Genomic DNA, 17,882 nt, shown 5'->3' with positions numbered 1-17,882 from the left:
CCACCGCCTCAGCCACTACGCAGGGTTCGAATACGTCCTCGACGTCTTATTGTCTTGGAGAGCTGCAACTCCCCAGGGACTGGGCGGGGCCCACCCCGCCGGGCAGTTGATTGGGAGGAAGTCCGCAGGCTTGCTCATTGATTGGGGCAAGCCGCTGTCCATCTTCCCGCCCGGCCGCACCGTTGGGGGGAGGAGGAGGAGGAGGTGAAGCCGAGGGGGCGGGGCCCCTGGGAAGCTCCGCCCCGGCGGTGCTGCTCAGTGCGGGCTGCCAGCCTCCAGCACGCCAAGGTCCGCACCTCCAGGAGCCTGTGGAGGCCCCGGGAGATGAACGGGGAGGCATTTGTTGCACTCTCTAGTAAATGCCGAATCCCATTTGCGCAGCAGTCCAGCGGGGGTTTCAACTGTACTAGTGAGGCACCGGCACTTGCCTTCCTGAGGTAAAGCCCACGCCCCCTCGCCCGTAACTGACCAGCACCACCACTTCGGACGTCATTACGTCATGGGATGGACCCCCGCTCCCTTCCCCCCAATAGACTCATGCAGCGCTGGTGCAAAACACCCTTGAATTCATCCTGTGGCCCCCAGCGGAGGAGCGCCTTGCTAGATACCTCAGAGCAAAGCAACAAGTACAAACGCAGCTTCACCCAACAAAAAAAGAAAAAACGTTGGTGGGAGAAAAACGCTCCTGAGCCTCAGGCCGCAGCAGAGACGTGCCAGCACCCCCTTTCCGAACCACGTTTAGTGTGAAAACCAGTGGCACGACGCTGCCGTGCCTGGCTGAGAGGGGACCTTCAAAACTTAAAGGAGAGGTATCCTGCTGGGACAAACATCTTGGCATCTTGCTACTTCCATTGTAGGAAGACTAGTGGGAGTCCCACCAAGTAGATCTCATTTTCCATCTTGCCACGACATGGTTTCCCTTTGGGGGACAGCGCCAGCAACATGGCATTGCCAAGTCTGATAGCTACAAGAAAAACACAGAGAACAAAACCAAGACTTATTCATGGTGTTTGGATTTTGCCATGAGGATTTGTAGGCACTTTGTGCACATCTGGTTGCCAAGCTGAGCTGATCCTTGCAATTTTTTTTTCTGATTGCACTTGCAGTTGGCTCTGTGTTTATTCCTTCTCCCCACTTTTCTCAGTCTAGCAGAGTCTTCAACTAGAAAAGCCTGTCGTAAAAGGGTGGCAATCGATTGTTCCTTACGTCCACATAAGGAAGGACAAGTAATAGTGAGCTTACAAGACATGTGCAGCCTTTGATGCTTGGTAGCTCAGCTTTGCAGCCGGTGGAGCAGAGCATGGGTCAAGGTTGCCCATGCCTGCTTGTTGAGCAAAATGCCAGCTGTCAAACGTACCAGTTGTAGCTAAATACATATGAGGTTAGGAGGGCCTTACATGCGAGTGTTTAGTAGAAGGGAAAGGTATCAATGTTTTCATGTGACACTTATATATGAGAGAAATTAAACAAGGGGCAGGACGAGGAAGGGATGAGTTAAAAAGGATAGATGGCGAGTTAAAAATATGCTAGAAGTACAGGGGGCGAGTAGGAAAGAACAGGGGACAAGTATGGAGGATGCATGTGGTAGCAAACAATGGTGGAAGAAGTAGTGTTTTTGCTGTGGCAGAAAGGTGCCAAAGCTGGAGGGGAGCTGTGCTCCAACTGTTTTCTGTGATTCACCAGGGAAGCACTCCTGTCAAAACCTCTCTTCTTCAGCCCTCCATTTAATGTCGCATGTGTTGGAGGACTGTGGGAAGGAACATGGATTGAGAAGCAGGGCAGAGAGAGAGGAAGCACTGCAGCTGGTGAGGTAGCTGGAGAACAGGACTCTGTGGTAGGGTTGAGAAGAACTCGGCTTTGGCAGCTAGCAGGCAGCCAGGGGTTTGGTTTGGCTGGCAGTGGTCCAACTCTCCATTCCCTGCTCTTGCAACCAGTCACCCAGATCTCTCACTGCACTCAACACTGACTGGATGCATCTGCCATGAAAGCAGGCAGCAAATAGGTCATACAGGTATTTATATTGGGACATGTATTTCAGGCTTAAGAGCTTCTTGAAACAGATGGGTTTTCTGCAGTCTCAGGCAGACACTGAATTAGCTTACATTCAGAAACCCGTCCTTTGATTGAAAAGAACTAAAAATAATGTTTAAAGTGTTTAGGCTACCAGTACGAAGCCTACCAGCAATTCTGGGTGGAGAAGGATCCTAGGGACTCTATAACATTAAACACGGAGCCCAGAGTAGATCAGTAATTTCTTCAATCACGCTTAAAATCAACATAAACCAAGACCAGAATCAAAACTGCTGAAAATTGCATTTGTATTTCCTACCCAAACTAAGACCAATCCTTACTCTTTTAGCTCTAGAAGCACTGAATAAATATCCTTTAAAACATACATCAACAGAACACGTGACCTGAAAATCCATTATTAGAATTCACTGCAAGTAGTGTACTAGCCATCAATGCATTAGCCATCTTATTCTGCTAAGTCAAAAAGTTTTATTATAAAGCAGCAAATCTATTATGTACCCAAACTCAGCAGCTAAAAGATAGGAACCACAGAAGCCAAAGGTTAATTAGAAAAGAAAGGTTATGAAACTGAGGGGTAACGGTGAGATACCAGCAACAGTTAAAATACTAGTATTGTAAATGACAATATTACACCACCTAATAAGAGTGTGAATGTCATTGGACAGCCCCTCTACAATTGAATGCACTGCTCTGATCAATGTCCGTTTTCATTAAAAACTAACAAACTGATGGGTTATGTAGTCTATAATAAAAAGTTACAATTTATTTTAAAAAATACAGCCAAAATAGAATTTACAATCTTAGACAAGTTTCAGGACATTTACAGTAGCTTTTATACAACAACAAGACAATTACTGTGACATTCCAATGCTTACATTAAAACTGAACTACCAGTTAAGTTGTATAAATGGAACAAAATGACCAAGCTAATGACTTCCACTGACACTCAAGATCAAAGACAGAACAAGTGTAGTGACAGGACAGGTTTGTTGTTGCAGTTGACAGTGCAATAAAATTCTTCTGAAATAGCTGAAAATGTAACTACAAGCTGTACGAGTAAATACCCTCAGTAAAAATACACTGACTAGTTATACGTAGATATGTCCAATATACATTTTTAAGAAAAAGTTTTTTGTTTTTTTTTTAACTATTCAGTTCATTATTTAGAACAGTGCTCCCACCTTTAATTGATGGGATTCTGAAATGTATAAAACTATTAATTTTTCCATTCAAATATTTATTTATTTTTTTTTACTAAAAATCATTTTTCTTGCTCTGTAAATCAAAAATTATAAAGCTGTTCAAAATAATCCTACCCCTCAACTGGCAAAAGAGCCATCTTTATTGGCTAATCAAACACTAGAGTTTGGTAAATCTAGACTGGCTACAAGCCAGTCAGATTTGTGAAGACTCAACACTGAAAATAAATTAATGTACTGGGAGAGAAGAAGGGTGGGGGAAAAGTCTTATCCAGCTAGACTTTAAGAAAAATGCCTCTAAGCGTTCATGGAAAAGCAACTTTCCACGTTTTAATTTTTGGTAATTGGTGCAGTGATGCTATCGGACAGTACAATTCAAGAATGAAAATGGCTAGTCTTTCTCCAACATCAGAGTGGCTCAGAAAAACTATTCCCTAGAATGGAACTGAAAACAAATCAGACTGGCAGTAACGAGAGATTATCTGGTCATTTTTGGTCAACAGGTTTTTAGAAAAGCAGAGGGCTTGAGTTGGAAGGTGGTCCGTTTATCTGAGCAGCAGTAGATTTAAAACCTAACCTCCAATCTTAACTTGCAGATTTCTAGAAGTTAAAATAACTGCAGATAAATGAACAACATTGATGCAAGAATTAAACAATCCCTATATTCCTGGATCTGTTTCAACAGTTTAGGACTATCCATCTTACTAAACAAATCAATTGTCTGAAAGCTCCTTTTCAGAAGCATGAATCTGTATTCTAAGAACTGGAAATTATTTATTCAGAGGTAGATCTAGAGGGGACGCCATGGTGCCATCTAACAATCCGCCCCCTCTCCAATTTCAAACCACACTGCAGGAGCAGCAGCCAGGGATTCTTTAAGTCCCTGAAGCAGGAAAGGATCTTTCTCCCTTCCAGCACCCCTCTCTTCCTGTGCTCAGTGTCACCTCCCTTTCCTTCCCATCCCCCCTCTCCCTATTCCCACTGAGGTTGTTCCCAGCCGAGTTGGGGGCAGGTGGATCTCCAGAGGCCCCCAGGTGTTCCCTGCCAGCCTGGCAGCTGGGGCATGGAGCAAGAATGCACTCACCACTCCCCTGTCTGAGGCCATGCAGCTGCTTTCCTGCAGCCCTGCTAACGCAGGGCGGGAACAGCTGGGATAGCTGTAGCAGCAGGTAGCACCCCGCTTCGCACAGCCACAGGCCTAAGCGTGGGGTGGAGGGAATGGAAGGGGAGGTGAGGTGCTGCTGAGCATGAAAGGGAAGGGGGATGCTGCTGAGAGTAGGGCATGGTAGGGTGGAGATACACAATTTGGGGACTTAAAAAATGTCCCTGGCTGTTGCTCTTGTGCGGTGGTCTGGAAGTAGGAGATGCAGTCACCCCTGCTATACTGGTTACGATTCCCTTTTCAAAATCCTGGATCTGCCTATGGATTTATGCAAACCTTAGGAGAGGCAAACAGTGAAGAGACCAAAACCTGCATTTCTGGGACCCAAGCTTCAGATCAGGATGAACAGCAGTGTGATGGCCTGCCAGTCTGTGCACTACGCTCAAACAGTAGTGAATGTGTTCAGTTAGAAAAACACAACTGGAAATTGACATCATAAACTACCTCGTGGACAGAGTTTATTCTTACATTAGTTTTCCACAGTATAAGACAACCAGCTGCTACGTACCACTATACAACATTAGAATGCATTAGCCCCCTGATATCCAGAAAACCGCTAGTCATCAATATGGATCTCATTGCTGGCAATGGAGGTGCACTTTAACCAACTGTATCGAGGTATAAACAGAATGTTTAAAAAAGCAGAGAGCTTTCTATGATTTCCCTGTACTTTTAATGATATCAACAGTTTCATTCAACAAGAACAGCTTTTCCCGAAGTTGCTAAAAAAGAGAATTTTATTAAAAAGGATTCATTTCAACAGAAATACTTTGGCCTTTTCAAGATTTCTGACCAGCCTGTTTCATTCAGTCAGTGAGAATGGACTAGTAGCAAAACACTGAAAACAAAATTCCAAGAAGGTTCATTTATTTAACTTAAAACATTGGACTAGGTTGTGACATTTCAGTTCAGTCAAGGCTTTGTGTTTCTTCTTCAGGGGGCTGGAGTTTTCTGTTTGTTTTGGAATTCATAAACAAATATGTTGGGTTCCTCTATCTACAAAAATAGGATGAGCAATTCTTGATTTTCTTTAGATGCTAAGTAATTTACAGGTCCTTGAAAACCAGATGCATAAAGGAAGCCGTCCTACATTCCTTAAGACACTCCACTGCATTTCCCAAGTGGGCTGAAAAGGAAAAATTTTAGCCTTCTTTTAAAGTTGCATGGGAAGGCTTCTTGCCATCTCTTGGAGACAGAGTATGCATATCCTGTGACTGCCATGGTATACAATCCTTGGTTTCCACTTTTATACAGCATGACCAATTATTTGAGAGTTGTAGTCTGCTGTCTCCATTCTAAGAATATATGGGATGATGCTGTCAATTTGAACATTTCCAATTAATCCTGCAAAGAACAATTCTTCTGTGATGGCAGCACTCATCAATCTCAGTGCAGGCAGTCTGAGAAGAAGTCTAGACAGCCTGAAAAACATGTTTGGCAGAAGAAGGTTACACAAGTTGTACAGGCAGAGGGGCTTCATTTTGATGTTAGCTTGTTGTGTTATCAGCAAGAAAGGAAACAAAACTTGCTGGGTTATGCTGTTGGTAAAAGTTCAATAAAAAGGTCAGTTTCAGGGAGATAAAATATTAGCTTGTGGAAACATGGAAGATACAGTTTTATTTCACTGTGCTCATATCAGTGTGATCACTTCAACTCTGATCATATTGCACTGTGACAGTCCAAAGGTATTAGGCATTTCACCATATATAGATTGCACGTTAGGGTCTGTAGCACACAAAAGTAAACTAGAGGGGAACCCAGCCTACAAATAGTCCAGTAATTACAGTTCAGTTTTAAACTTCAACAAATAAACACTTTTAACATTGAAAATGCATCAAGACTTTTCTAAATTTGTGGAAGTAAGTAACATACATGCAGCATGTAAGGGAAAAATTAAGGTTTGTCAATGTGCATTGAACTGATTCTTCCATTCCTAGCATCTGACAAGGGTTGTTTCGTAGGTTGCTGCCTATAAAAGCTCATGCCCCTCTGAACCAGTTAGGCCCTTGGCCTTCACTTAAAGGCACAATGGCTAGGGACAGTCATTCAAAAAGCCTGAGCCTGAACTGATTCAATTTCTGCAGGTTAGTCTAACCTGGCTAGGGTAAATCAGGTTTGTAACCAGACAGACATCCCAGAAATGCAGGCACATGCCTGCAGTGGCTCAGGCTAGAAGCCAGGGGGTGCTAGAGCAGCCCTCCCTTTCTTCCACAGCATGGCTGAGGAGCTCCATTAGCTCAGCAGAGAATTGATAACAGTGTTTATCACCCAGTTAAGAAAACAGAGGGACATTACCAGCTACTTGTTGATTCTGCCTGTTGATTCAGCACAGATGTAACCAACATATGGTCTGCTAGCTAATACACAGACACCTCTCAGCAAGGCAGAGGGGAAGGGGGAAATTCCTCAACAAGGACTGTGGAGGAGTGGGGGGAGCTGCAGCCAGGGAGCAGAGGGGAGGGGCCAGCCCTGCCCTTGAGCAAAGAGCCCTGCCCAGCACAGAGAGCATGTGGGGATGCCGGGAGACTCTACTTTATCTTAAACCAGCAAGGGGTCTGGGACAGACATTGCATGAACTGGTTTGAGCCAAATCAGTTAAATCTGGTACTACATTCAACCAGGTTTATATCAAACCGGTTTCAGCCAAACTGGTCTATGTGCACTGAACATCTGTTCTGTTACAGATTTAAACCAGTTTCTGATCACTTAAACCAATTAATGTGTAATGTCTGTCCCTAGCCAATGGGATCTGATCTATGATCGCAACAACTGTGCCTCCTGTCATGCTACATGTGTATGGCAGGAGGACCAGTTGCAGGGCTGGAGATCAGATCCCAATTGTGCCATAATACTGGTGCAGAGGGAGCAGATTCATGATCCTGGGCTCCTCTTACACCATCAAGTAGCAAGCCAGTCAGCTGACTGACACTCCCAGCCTCAAGAGCAGAGTCAAGGCTCCAATGCACCTCTAAAGCTGAGTGCCCATCATATGACTGCTACTCTGTTTTTGGGGTGCACTGGAGCCAAGGGCTCTGTTATGTCCTTGAGGCTGAGAGCAGCAATCCTCACTCCTAGCATTGAGAGTGCACCAGAGTTCTTTACTCTGATATGTTCCCCAAGCTGGGAGCCCCAATCAGCTGATCAGCCTGGCTACACATTCAATTTAAGGTATGATGGGAACCAGCCACAAAGATCTTACATAGATTTTGTGTAATAACTTCATGGCTTATTCCCTGTTTTATCACACCATTAACTGAATCAATGTGCAGCCAGAGTTACTATTGAAGACACAATTAACAAGTTAAATGTAACATGTACCAGGGGCCTAAAGTGCGACCCTGGCCTGCCTTCTGCCTGTCTTTGGATATCTAACTACCCCCTGATTCCTTAAAACTGAAGTACTTTACAAATCAGGGTCATTGATGCTATGAAGAACAAAAACAAAAAGGATAAATCAAGCAGATGATTACACAAATTTACATACCTGTAAGTATCATCTGGATATGCTTTTGTTACATAATCCTGAAACTCCATGTAAGCCTTTTCTTGAAACTTCTCAATCTGTATTACATTTTCTAGACCTGGATGATCTGAAAAACAGTCTACCTTGTTATACCTGCTCTGGGCAAGATGCAAAAATACCTACAAAACCCACTCAAACTATCTGAGGCAAATATCCTCTATTGATTCTTTAGCAACTTCTGCTTTTTATCTTCCCCCGCCCCCCAAATTCTATTGCTGGACCTCTCCCCTTATTTGGTTTCTTTTTTTCAGATGAAGTTGGTATATTTTATTCAAGGTGCTCAGATAAATATACCAGACAGCCCCAAAAGTTCCAGCAAATGCAACACCTACAGTGTTTATGCCACCCTCATCCACAGTTGATCAGGTCTCCTGTCTCTGTGTTGCACTGGATTATGCCTTGATTCTGACAGGCTGACAGTGCATTAGAAGGCTGAGTGCTAAAGCATTCCAAGTCAAAAGTGAAAGGGTTATAATAAACATAATTTTAAAAGCTGAAAAAGCTGTGGGGTAACTCTGGCTGATGATATAAAGCAGATACTTCTTTATCAGTATTCTGATCTAAATTTTTTGAAAGCGCATAAATTACAATTCCAGGTATAACTTAGGTACTTCAGAATATAAGTGTTATTAGAAACAAAGACTCCTTAAGTTCTTAAATGCCTAAATCTCTTTTGAAAATGTGATTTTGGTATCTTTGAACATTGTACCTCTAGTCATAATCCCCACATGGTATCATGCGTGTTTCTAATTGAGAAAAAATCATAATTGGGAGAATGGGGGAGGCAACCTTGTGACAGAGGATGCAGAAAAAAGGCTGAAGTGCTCAATGCCTTTTTTGCCTCAGTCTTCACAGGCAAGATCAGCTCCCAGACTACTGCACCAGGCAGCACAGTTTGGGGAGGAGGGGGAGCAGCCCTCAGTGCTGAAAGGACAGGTTAGGGACTACTTGGAAAAGCTGGACATGTACAAGTCCACGGGACTGGATGGGATGCACCTGAGGGTGCTGAGGGAGTTGGCTGATGTGATTGCAGAGCCATTGGTCATCATCTTTGAAAACTCATGGCAATCAGGAGAGGTCCAAGATGTTTGGAAAAGGGAAAACATAGTGCCCATATTTAAGAAAGGGAAGGAGGGGAAGGAGGATCCAGGGAACTACAGACCAGTTAGCCTCACCTCAGTCCCTGGAAAAAATCATGGAGCAGATCCTCAAGGAATACACTTCTAAGCACTTAGAGGAGAACAAGGTGTTTAGGACCAGTCAGCATGTATTCACCAGGGTCAATTCATGCCTAACCAACCTGATTGCCTCCTATGACAAGGATGACTGGATCTGTAGATGCAGGGAAGCCAGTAGATGTGGTGTACACCTTGATTTTAGCAAGGTTTTTGATATTGTCTCCCACAGCATTCTTGCAGGCAAGCTAAGGAAGTATGGGCTGGATGAATGCACTGTAAGGTGGATAGAAAACTGGCTGGAGCATCGGGCTCAGAGATTAGTAATCAATGGCTCTCTGTCTAGTTGGCAGCCAGTATCAAGTGGAGTGCCCCAGGGGTCAGTTTTGTTCAATGTCTTCATCAATGACCTGGAAGATGGCATAGAGATGGAAGATGGCCTCAGCATGTTTGCAGATGACACCGAGCTGGGGGGAGTAGTAGATATGCTGGAAGGGAGGCCTAGGATTCAGAGTAGCCTCGGCAAATTAGAGGATTGGGCCAAAAGGAATCTCATGAGGTTCAACAAGCAATGTTCCCTCTATGGTCTGGTGGTCCGTGAGCATGCTGCTTTCGTCTGTGAGCTGCTTAGAGGGAACACTGATGCCTGTTGTGTTTGTTGGAGGTCCCAGTGGTAGGCACGTCCTGGAAGAAAGGCTGTCTAGGAAGCCGGCTACTGGACTTCTCCTCCTAAGGGATGGAATTTACAGCTCAGGAGCCTTGCTGCATGCACCACTGCTGCCTTTCAGTCATCTTGCAGCTGCTTTCCTGAGCTCCCAGGATCAGGCACAGGGAGGAGGAAGAAAATATGCAGCAGCCTGGGAAGCCGGGGAACCTTTTGTATGGCTTCTGCCCATGCTCAGGCAGGTTTCTCTCTTTCTAGCACAGCACTGGAGAGAAAGCGGCTGCAAAGATCCACCCTTTCCCCTCCCCGTCCCTCCCAGAGAGAGCCTGGAGCCAATGATGAATGTTACAGGACCTGGCAGGTCAGCCAGTGGGCTCGGCACACTTCTGAGGCTGTGCTCATGTGAGCCTTTTAAAACACAACTCTGTCCCTGGAGAGCTGCCTCCTACCTCCTCGGGACCAGCTGCACGTGGCTGTGCCTCCACCATCACATTCTGCTCAGCACAGGCTGCCTGGGCTCCTGTCTTGCTCCATCTGGAGCAGCCAGGCAGTCCCCCAGACCAAACCCTGCCAAGAGGGTTCACAGCTCCCCACCGGGACTATCAGAAACCCATAACTATCACCCCTAACTCCCCCCCAAAAGATCAGGCACCTTCAAGCCAGCGATCCTGATTGGGAGTGCATGGGTATCTCAGTGTGCCTGCCCCTCCACACTTCTCCAGCAGCCTGTAGCCGGGTTGGGGTGGGTGCGCAGCATTAAACAGTGCGTGGCAAGACTTTTTCTTGTGTGCTGCTGCACATGCGCACAGCTTAGAGGGAACCTTGTCAACAAGGACAAGTGCAAAGTCCTTGCGCTTAGGATGGAACAATCCCATGCACCAGTACAAGCTGTGGGCTGACTGGCTGGGGTAGCTGCCAAGAAGGCTAACGGCATACTGGGCTGCATTGGTAGGAGGGTTCCCAGCATGTCAAGGGAAGTGATTATTCCCTTCTATTCAGAATTGGTGAGGCCACATCTGGAGTACTATGTTCAGTTCTAGGCCCTTCACTACATGTGGGCATGTGGAGATATTGGAGAAAGTCCAGCGGAGGACAACAAAAATGGTGAGGAGGCTGGGGGACATGACTTATGAGGAAAGACTGGGCTTATTTAATCTAGGGAGAGAAGATTGGGGGGGGGGGGGGGGAGAGAGAAGAGAAGACTTAATAGCAGCCTGAAGTGGGGTTTGAAAAAGAGGATGCAGCTAGCCGGTTCTCAGTGGTAGCACACAACGACAGGACAAGAAGCAACAGTCTCAAGTTGCAGCAAGGGAAGTTTAGGTTAGATATTAGGAAGAATTTTCTCACTGGAAGGTAGTAAAGCACTGGAACAGGTTACCCAGAGAGGTTGTGGAATCTGCATCCTTGGAGGTTTTCAAGTCTGGCTAGACAAAACATTGGCTAGGATGATCTAGTTGGGGCTGGTCCTGCTCTGGGCAGGGGTTTGGACTAGATGACTTCCTGAGGTCCCTTCCAACTCTTACTTTCCATGATTCTATAAAGTAGATGACCTGAAGGAATGGGGTCATAAATAACCAGCTGAATCATATCAGAAAAAAAGTCATCAATAGCAATTCTCATTCTCCAAATATATTGCCTGCATAACCTTACAACTGGTCTACCATATAGCCACAGAACTTTTTTAAGCAACAAGGTGGTATATGCAATTCTTTCAAACCCAACACATCACAGACTAATGACTTAAATATCCTGTTCTGTTTAGTAATTCCTTAACTTCAGAAACTGTATGAGCATGGCCTGAAAGTGAAGTATGTCAGTGTAGTTGTGTAGGAGCAGTTATTTCTGAGCACACTAATGCATTATTTTGAACTCTATGAGCTACTTGTAAAGGAATTAAATGAATTCATTTGCATCTGCTGGGGCTCGACACACCTGAACTTGACAACTCTGGCCAAAGCCCTTGCTGTAGCATTCAAAATATCAAGAAAAGCTTTCAGGAAATTCTTAAATGTTTCCAAGCCCTCTGATACACTTTGCATGAGACACATATACATTGCCACTGAACAGAACACGTCAGTAGGTAAACAAGCTTCAAAATATTAAGACACAGAAGCCTCAGCTAATACATGATGGATTCAGTTTTTTCCATGCAGAAGAGCTTTTCCAGAGATACATCTGACAACACAAGTAACTGGAAAAAAAGCATTTAAACTTTAAGAAACTTAAAAAACCTCTGTTCCATTAAGTGGTAAAACTTCCTAGTAAAATGTTTTCTAGCCTCCAATAGAACAGGGCTTGATCTCTTCATACAGGAGAAAACATCCTATCGTAAACCCTAGCACTCACACTGCTGGATCAAGGGATTTGGGGTATGCTTACATCATTTGGTTCCTCCGCTGGAGAAAGCTGAGCCAAATAAGGATAGGCAAATGGACTATTTAAGGAGAGACCAGAAATCTGAAAAAGCATCAAATCTGCTGCATGGCATGATCTATTCCCCCACTGTAAACTGAACTCCTCTGAGTCAACAGCTGTTGGCTTTCAGGCTATTACCTCATCTAACTAATGGCTGCTGCATATCAGGTACTGGCACTGCTTGCACTTTTGGAAATGTGGAGGTAAGAAAATTAACAGGTTAAAAAACCAAACCAGTCTTAAGGGTTAAGAACAGAACAAAGGCAAAATTCAACTTAAGAGATCAAGAACAAAGTGAAGTCCTTTCCTCCCACTATTGTAAGATTCTGGCACTACCTGAATGACTCTTATTTCCAATATGTCCTTTTATCCCTATAGCTTTTCATGGGGGGGGTGCTAACCCCACCCCAAACATCTAGAAGCAGAGGTAGGCAAGATAACCAGGCTTTGAATAGCAGAGAGTCACCCCATTTATGAGCTACAGGACTTAGCTACCTTAATAAATGGCCTGTCACAACTGAAAACACCAACAAGAGTCCAGAGTAGAGGAATCATTCCGGGTCTTCTCTCCTGCCTGTGTAAGTAGGGAGTAAAGCCACAGGACCAATAGCCCAAGCAACCAAGTACAGGTAGAGAAAAAAAGGCTAGATAAAACTTAAATTTTGGCAATGTCTACACTGACAACCAAAGCTCCAAAAGTCTTCCTGTGCCTGAAACCAAAGTTTCCCTTGAAGGGGAGCTGTAGCAGAATGGGAAAGAAACCACTTTTCTCAGTTTCGAGAAACTTACAGCGTCAAGTCTGGAACTGACAGGAACCGTGTTCCCCAGGGATGTCAATCACATCTGGCCTTGTGAGCCAGATGAGTTGCACAGGGCTGGTCCATGGCCTGGGCCAGGCCCATGGACCCTCCCCTATGCTGGACCTAGCACAGGCAGTCCCCACACATAGACTGTGCTGCATGCAATGCCTGAGCAGGGCCCATCTCGGACATGCGCAGCAGTGTCCACTCCAGCTGGTTCAGGACCTGCGCTCCACACAGCCCCCGTCCTGGCCTGCCCAGGTTGGGCACTACATGCAGCATGGGTCCTAGGCTGGCCAGAGTGAGCACTGTGTGCAGGGCCAGTCTGACATGTGCCATTTGCTGTATGTGGGTCAACTCTGAGACCCAGAGGCAGCACTGGGGACCAGATGATGGCACTCCGCAGGCTGGATCCATCCCGTGGGCCATATCTTTGGCACCCCTGTTGTATCCAATTGCACCACTGAAAACTTTTGCACATGACAAACTATGTCATGAGCAAAAGAGATCCCTCTTTTATTTCTCAGTGCAGCTTTTTATAATGCTCATGCAAGTCTGGTCATTCTCTTTAAATGGGGCTTACCTCCTTCACGAGCCCAAGATTCTGGCACAGGCCTCAACACTAAGGCAACCTTTATTGGCATATTACCTCACCTGGGAAGACATTAGGTAAAGATCTCTCAGGTTCTTGCCCTATAAAAATCACTGATGGCAACATTTTCTGGAGCTGCCTATTGGGACCTGTTCATACTTCCCTGAAGCAGAGAACTTTGTGGGGCAAAACAAACAGCCCATAAGTGTCCTTCTTTTAGACCAGTGGTGCCCAACCTGTTTGCCTGGTGAGCTGGTTGGGCAGTGCCCGGTCTGTCCGCGGGCCAGATCCAGCTGGTGGTCCCAATCTGGTGCCCAGGGTGGGCAAGGCAGGACCCCATCTGGCCACACAGGGAGGAAGGGGGAGAGGACAGGGGGTGTGGCCCAGACTCACTGGTGGAGTGGAAAGGGGGTGTGGCCTGGGCCCAACCTGGCTCTGTAGAGAGGGGAGAATAGGGGGTGGCCAGGCCACAACCCACCCCAGCATAGAGGAAGGGGGAATGGCTTGGCTCGGACCCTGTCCTGCAGCACTTGGTGGAGAGGGGGATTAGAATTTGAAAGGGGGTTGGGGAGGGTGGTGGTATTGCCACTGCATCCTTGCTCCCAAATTTATGACCTGTGGGGAGCCCTGCAGGCCACATGCCATGGCTTTGCAGGCATGGCCCATGGGTTGGACACTGAGCACCCATGTTTTAGATAGATCTACCATTATATGCAAGGCCAAAAGTGACATAATATAGATTAATAATGAAAAGTAGAACATAAAACTTCCACTAAATTTGACTCTAATAATTCAGCTACTTATAACTAGCTTAAGACTAAAGAGAAAGAAGAGGTTCATTCACTGTTTCATATGTGGCAGACTAAGGAAATATGAAGAGGCAGAGTGCTCATATTGTGGTCTATACAGAAGGCTGGTTGTGAGGAAATTGTGTGTTCCCCATAATTTCCATCTGTTACCCGAGAAACATCTGTAATTAGGTATGTGACTCATGAGGTGGGACTCTGGTTTGATACTGTCATGAAAAATGTAAAGGCAGAGGCTGAAGGTAACTAAAACACTTTTGGCCTGCTACCCCTGCTCGTTACCTACCTTCCAACTTCTGAATCAGATGAGGCAGGGTCCCTATAGATACAAGAATCATTACAGAACCCTGATTCATCCCCACAGCACATTCACTCTATACAAAGAAACAATAACTACTAGGGACAGGTATATTTTTTCTGTATCTTTTAGAACATCTTTTTACTTTGTCACAGTTAGAAATTAAAGCTGTAGTCTCTTCATTTTGCCTCAGAAGTGTTTCTAAAGGCAGCAATAATTATGCTGTTTTACAGAGCCTAGCACAATGGGGCCCTACTTAGGGCTCCTACATTTTATGATAATACAAAGACATAATAATGATGCATATGTACAAAGTAGTTCAATTAAGGTTGTACAAGCAACTGTAATGCTAGCATTGGCTAACCTTTCAGTGCTTGACTTACTTTTGAACATGCTCTTTGGCTCGTCTGCCACCCCCAATCCCATCCCAGTTTTCCCCGCACCAAAGTTTGTCATCTTAGTTTGCTTTCTCAACCAGTCCAACCCCAACATTTCACCTGCTCATCTGATTTCAGCTCCTGGATGTCTGAATTGTCCCCCAAGTCTTCTCTTCTGCCACATCTCCCCCCAACAGACAGATCAGACAGCACAATATAATAACACAGTAGGGGTTAATCTACATTTTCGCTTTTTCCATTGATGGCAATGACTGAACTGCACTGGTGCTACAGCAATTGTGAGGGAGATGGTTAAAAACTTCTGTAAATCAGGGGTGTTAAACTTATCAGACCTAGCAGGCTGGATGAATGGCACAGGGATGGTCCACAGGTCAGATAAGTGGCATGGGACTGCTCTGTGGGCTGGACTGGCCCCATAGACTGCCCCACACATAGTGCACTGGGTTGGTCCAGTGCATGTGCCACAAACATCCCAGAACAGCCCTGTGTTCTCTGCGCTGGACCAAGCACTATATGCCAAATGAAGCACATGCACTAGTCCTGGCCCCACAAGCACCATGCAGTGTGTGAAGCATATGGGTCTGTGTATGGTGTGCAGTGTGCTAGGTTGGTCAGGTGTGCACCAAAAGAAGCATGTGGGTCCAGTGCAAGACCCATAGGTGACACAGTGGGCTGGAAGATAGGGCTTTGTAGCCAGATCTGGCCTGTGAGCCATATCCGACATCCCTGCTGTAAATGACCTAAAACTGAGAGACTGACAGACTGACATTTACATTTGAAACCAGAGTAGCTAAACACTTAAAAATCACCTTCCAACCTAGAGTCTGAAAAATACAGCAACAAACAGTAAATACATCTGAGTATTTACTGCTTGTTGCTGTATTTTCCAGACTCTAAACCAGTGGTTCCCAACCTTTTTTTTCCCCGCACCCCAGTGCTGGGAGCAGAGTGTGGTGGTGGCAGCAGCGGCCCAGGGGCAGGGGAGCTTTCAGCACATGGTGCAGCTCATCTTTTCTGTGCAGTGCTGCTAGGATTGCCCCCGCAACCCTCATTTAGGTTGGAAACCGCTGCTCTAGACGTTTTTCCAGACACTGTTACAGCAAAAGTACATTTAAAATAATTACATACCAGGACTGAAGAGGACGATTGCTTTCAGATAAGCGTATTCATATCCATCTAGGCAAAGCTTAACCATGCTGTTACAGAACTCCTGCAGTTTAAAGATATGCTCCATCACTAGCTTTCCTCTGTCGGATGACAACTTATCTAGATTAATACAAGAAATAGATGCAGAATGGAGGTTTGTTTTTGGATTTTTTCTCTTTTTTTTGCATAAATGTATTCCTGATTCATTCATTTGGAAACACATGCCTCTTCTGAAAGAAAAAAAAAAACCCACAGCTCTAAATGATTACAGACCAGTTGAAAATTGCTATGCTTTATGATTAGTTTGTTCATGTTATTAACGTACCCGTAATGAGAGGTGGACTGGAGCCTGATACAACCATCAAAAGTGTGTGCATGGAGAAGCTTATTTACCAGTAAAAGGAATTCCACAAATGCGCTGTACCTGCACTCTCTAAGAATCAGGGTGGTGCCAAACTCATTCAGTTTATCAGAGCTACTAGAAGCAGCAAACCCATACAAGCATTATGAATATTCTCAAACCAGAATCTGAATAAAGGATTCTTACTCCATACCTGTCTTAGGCAAATCATCAGATCAGAGGCACTAAAATGTTCACTTAAATGACAGGACACACAATAATTTTCTTGAAAGTGGGAATTCAGTCCCCAGGGAATTCCAACCAACTTGCCTGGTGGCAAGATGCAAAATTCTCAAAATCTGAACTGGAGAATTTTTCCACATTTAGAGAAATATGAAATTACTACTATTAGCAGGATTATGGGGGATCCTCTGAAGAAATTTAAGAGTTTAATATCACAATAGCTTGTCATAGTTAAAACTATATGATCCCCAAATTACAAAATAAAACTTTAATAACTTTCTGTATGTCTAAAAATCCATTAAAGTAGAATGTCAATAAGGAACAAGACAGGGCAAAGTATGCAACTAAAGACTGCGATGCGAAGTAGAGCTCACAAGTAAATTCAGTCCTACTAATAATTTTTTTAGCAAAGTAATGTTATAAAATCTGACATTTCAATAACAGGAGGCTTATACCTGTTAGTAGAGGACACATTTCTGCTGATAAAGCAAAGGTGTATTTCAACAAACACAGATAGCTTATCAGAGTCCAGAACATAATAATGAGTCAGCAATTAGAAATGTTGAACTGAACAAGCTTGCTGGAAAATGGTTTTTATAGTGAAATCAATCAAGAACCATTGGTTCATATTTTTTGGTGTTGTTCTGTCTTGTTTCATTTTGATAAAGGACACAAAATCATGAAAATGATCCTGGCATTAGGTATGTATTAAAAAAAATCTACTCCTACAGACTGGGCATAATTCTTTCCTTTTTTGATGTACAGGCAACAGTCACAGGTGTTTGCCATACCTTCTAGTAGAATCCATCAAAATGTCACTAACTGGCAGCGCTGAAAGATGCCTGCTGACCAATCTGCCTTGTCCATCCTGGAATATGCTGAGACTCCAGCACCTTTTCTATAGAAACCTTGAAACTTGGCATAAAGGAGACTACAGTTCCATTTGGGGAAGAAGGTGATAAGACTATAGGTTAAGCTATGTCTGCAGTTTGATTAAGTTCTTTCTTAGAATAAGCAAACTCCTGCAAATCAACTCAGAAGGACCATGTTGTAGAACTGTATCAGAGGCAGTAAAAAAGACATGGCAAAC

The 17,882-nt window shown here is 44.6% G+C and overlaps 1 protein-coding gene across 1 annotated transcript in view; it reads right to left on the bottom strand.

The window, feature by feature from the left end:
• Nucleotides 1-10: 10 nt before the first annotated feature.
• The window catches only part of NR2C1 (nuclear receptor subfamily 2 group C member 1), a 45,194-nt gene continuing 27,322 nt past the window's right edge, over nucleotides 11-17,882 (bottom strand). Inside the window, exons 10-13 of the mRNA XM_025208937.1 lie at nucleotides 16,192-16,329; nucleotides 14,654-14,686; nucleotides 7,877-7,982; nucleotides 11-5,813 (exon numbers count right to left, since the gene is read on the bottom strand). Of these exons, the coding sequence (XP_025064722.1) occupies nucleotides 5,639-5,813; nucleotides 7,877-7,982; nucleotides 14,654-14,686; nucleotides 16,192-16,329 (452 nt within the window). The 3' untranslated portion in view covers nucleotides 11-5,638. The remainder of the gene's footprint in view (nucleotides 5,814-7,876; nucleotides 7,983-14,653; nucleotides 14,687-16,191; nucleotides 16,330-17,882) is intronic.

Source organism: Alligator sinensis, unplaced genomic scaffold (genome assembly GCF_000455745.1).
Source record: "Alligator sinensis unplaced genomic scaffold, ASM45574v1 scaffold215_1, whole genome shotgun sequence".
Classification (NCBI taxonomy): Eukaryota; Metazoa; Chordata; order Crocodylia; family Alligatoridae; genus Alligator; species Alligator sinensis.
The sequence above is the reverse complement of the archived record's forward strand: the minus strand, read 5'-3'. Positions and strand labels throughout refer to the sequence as shown.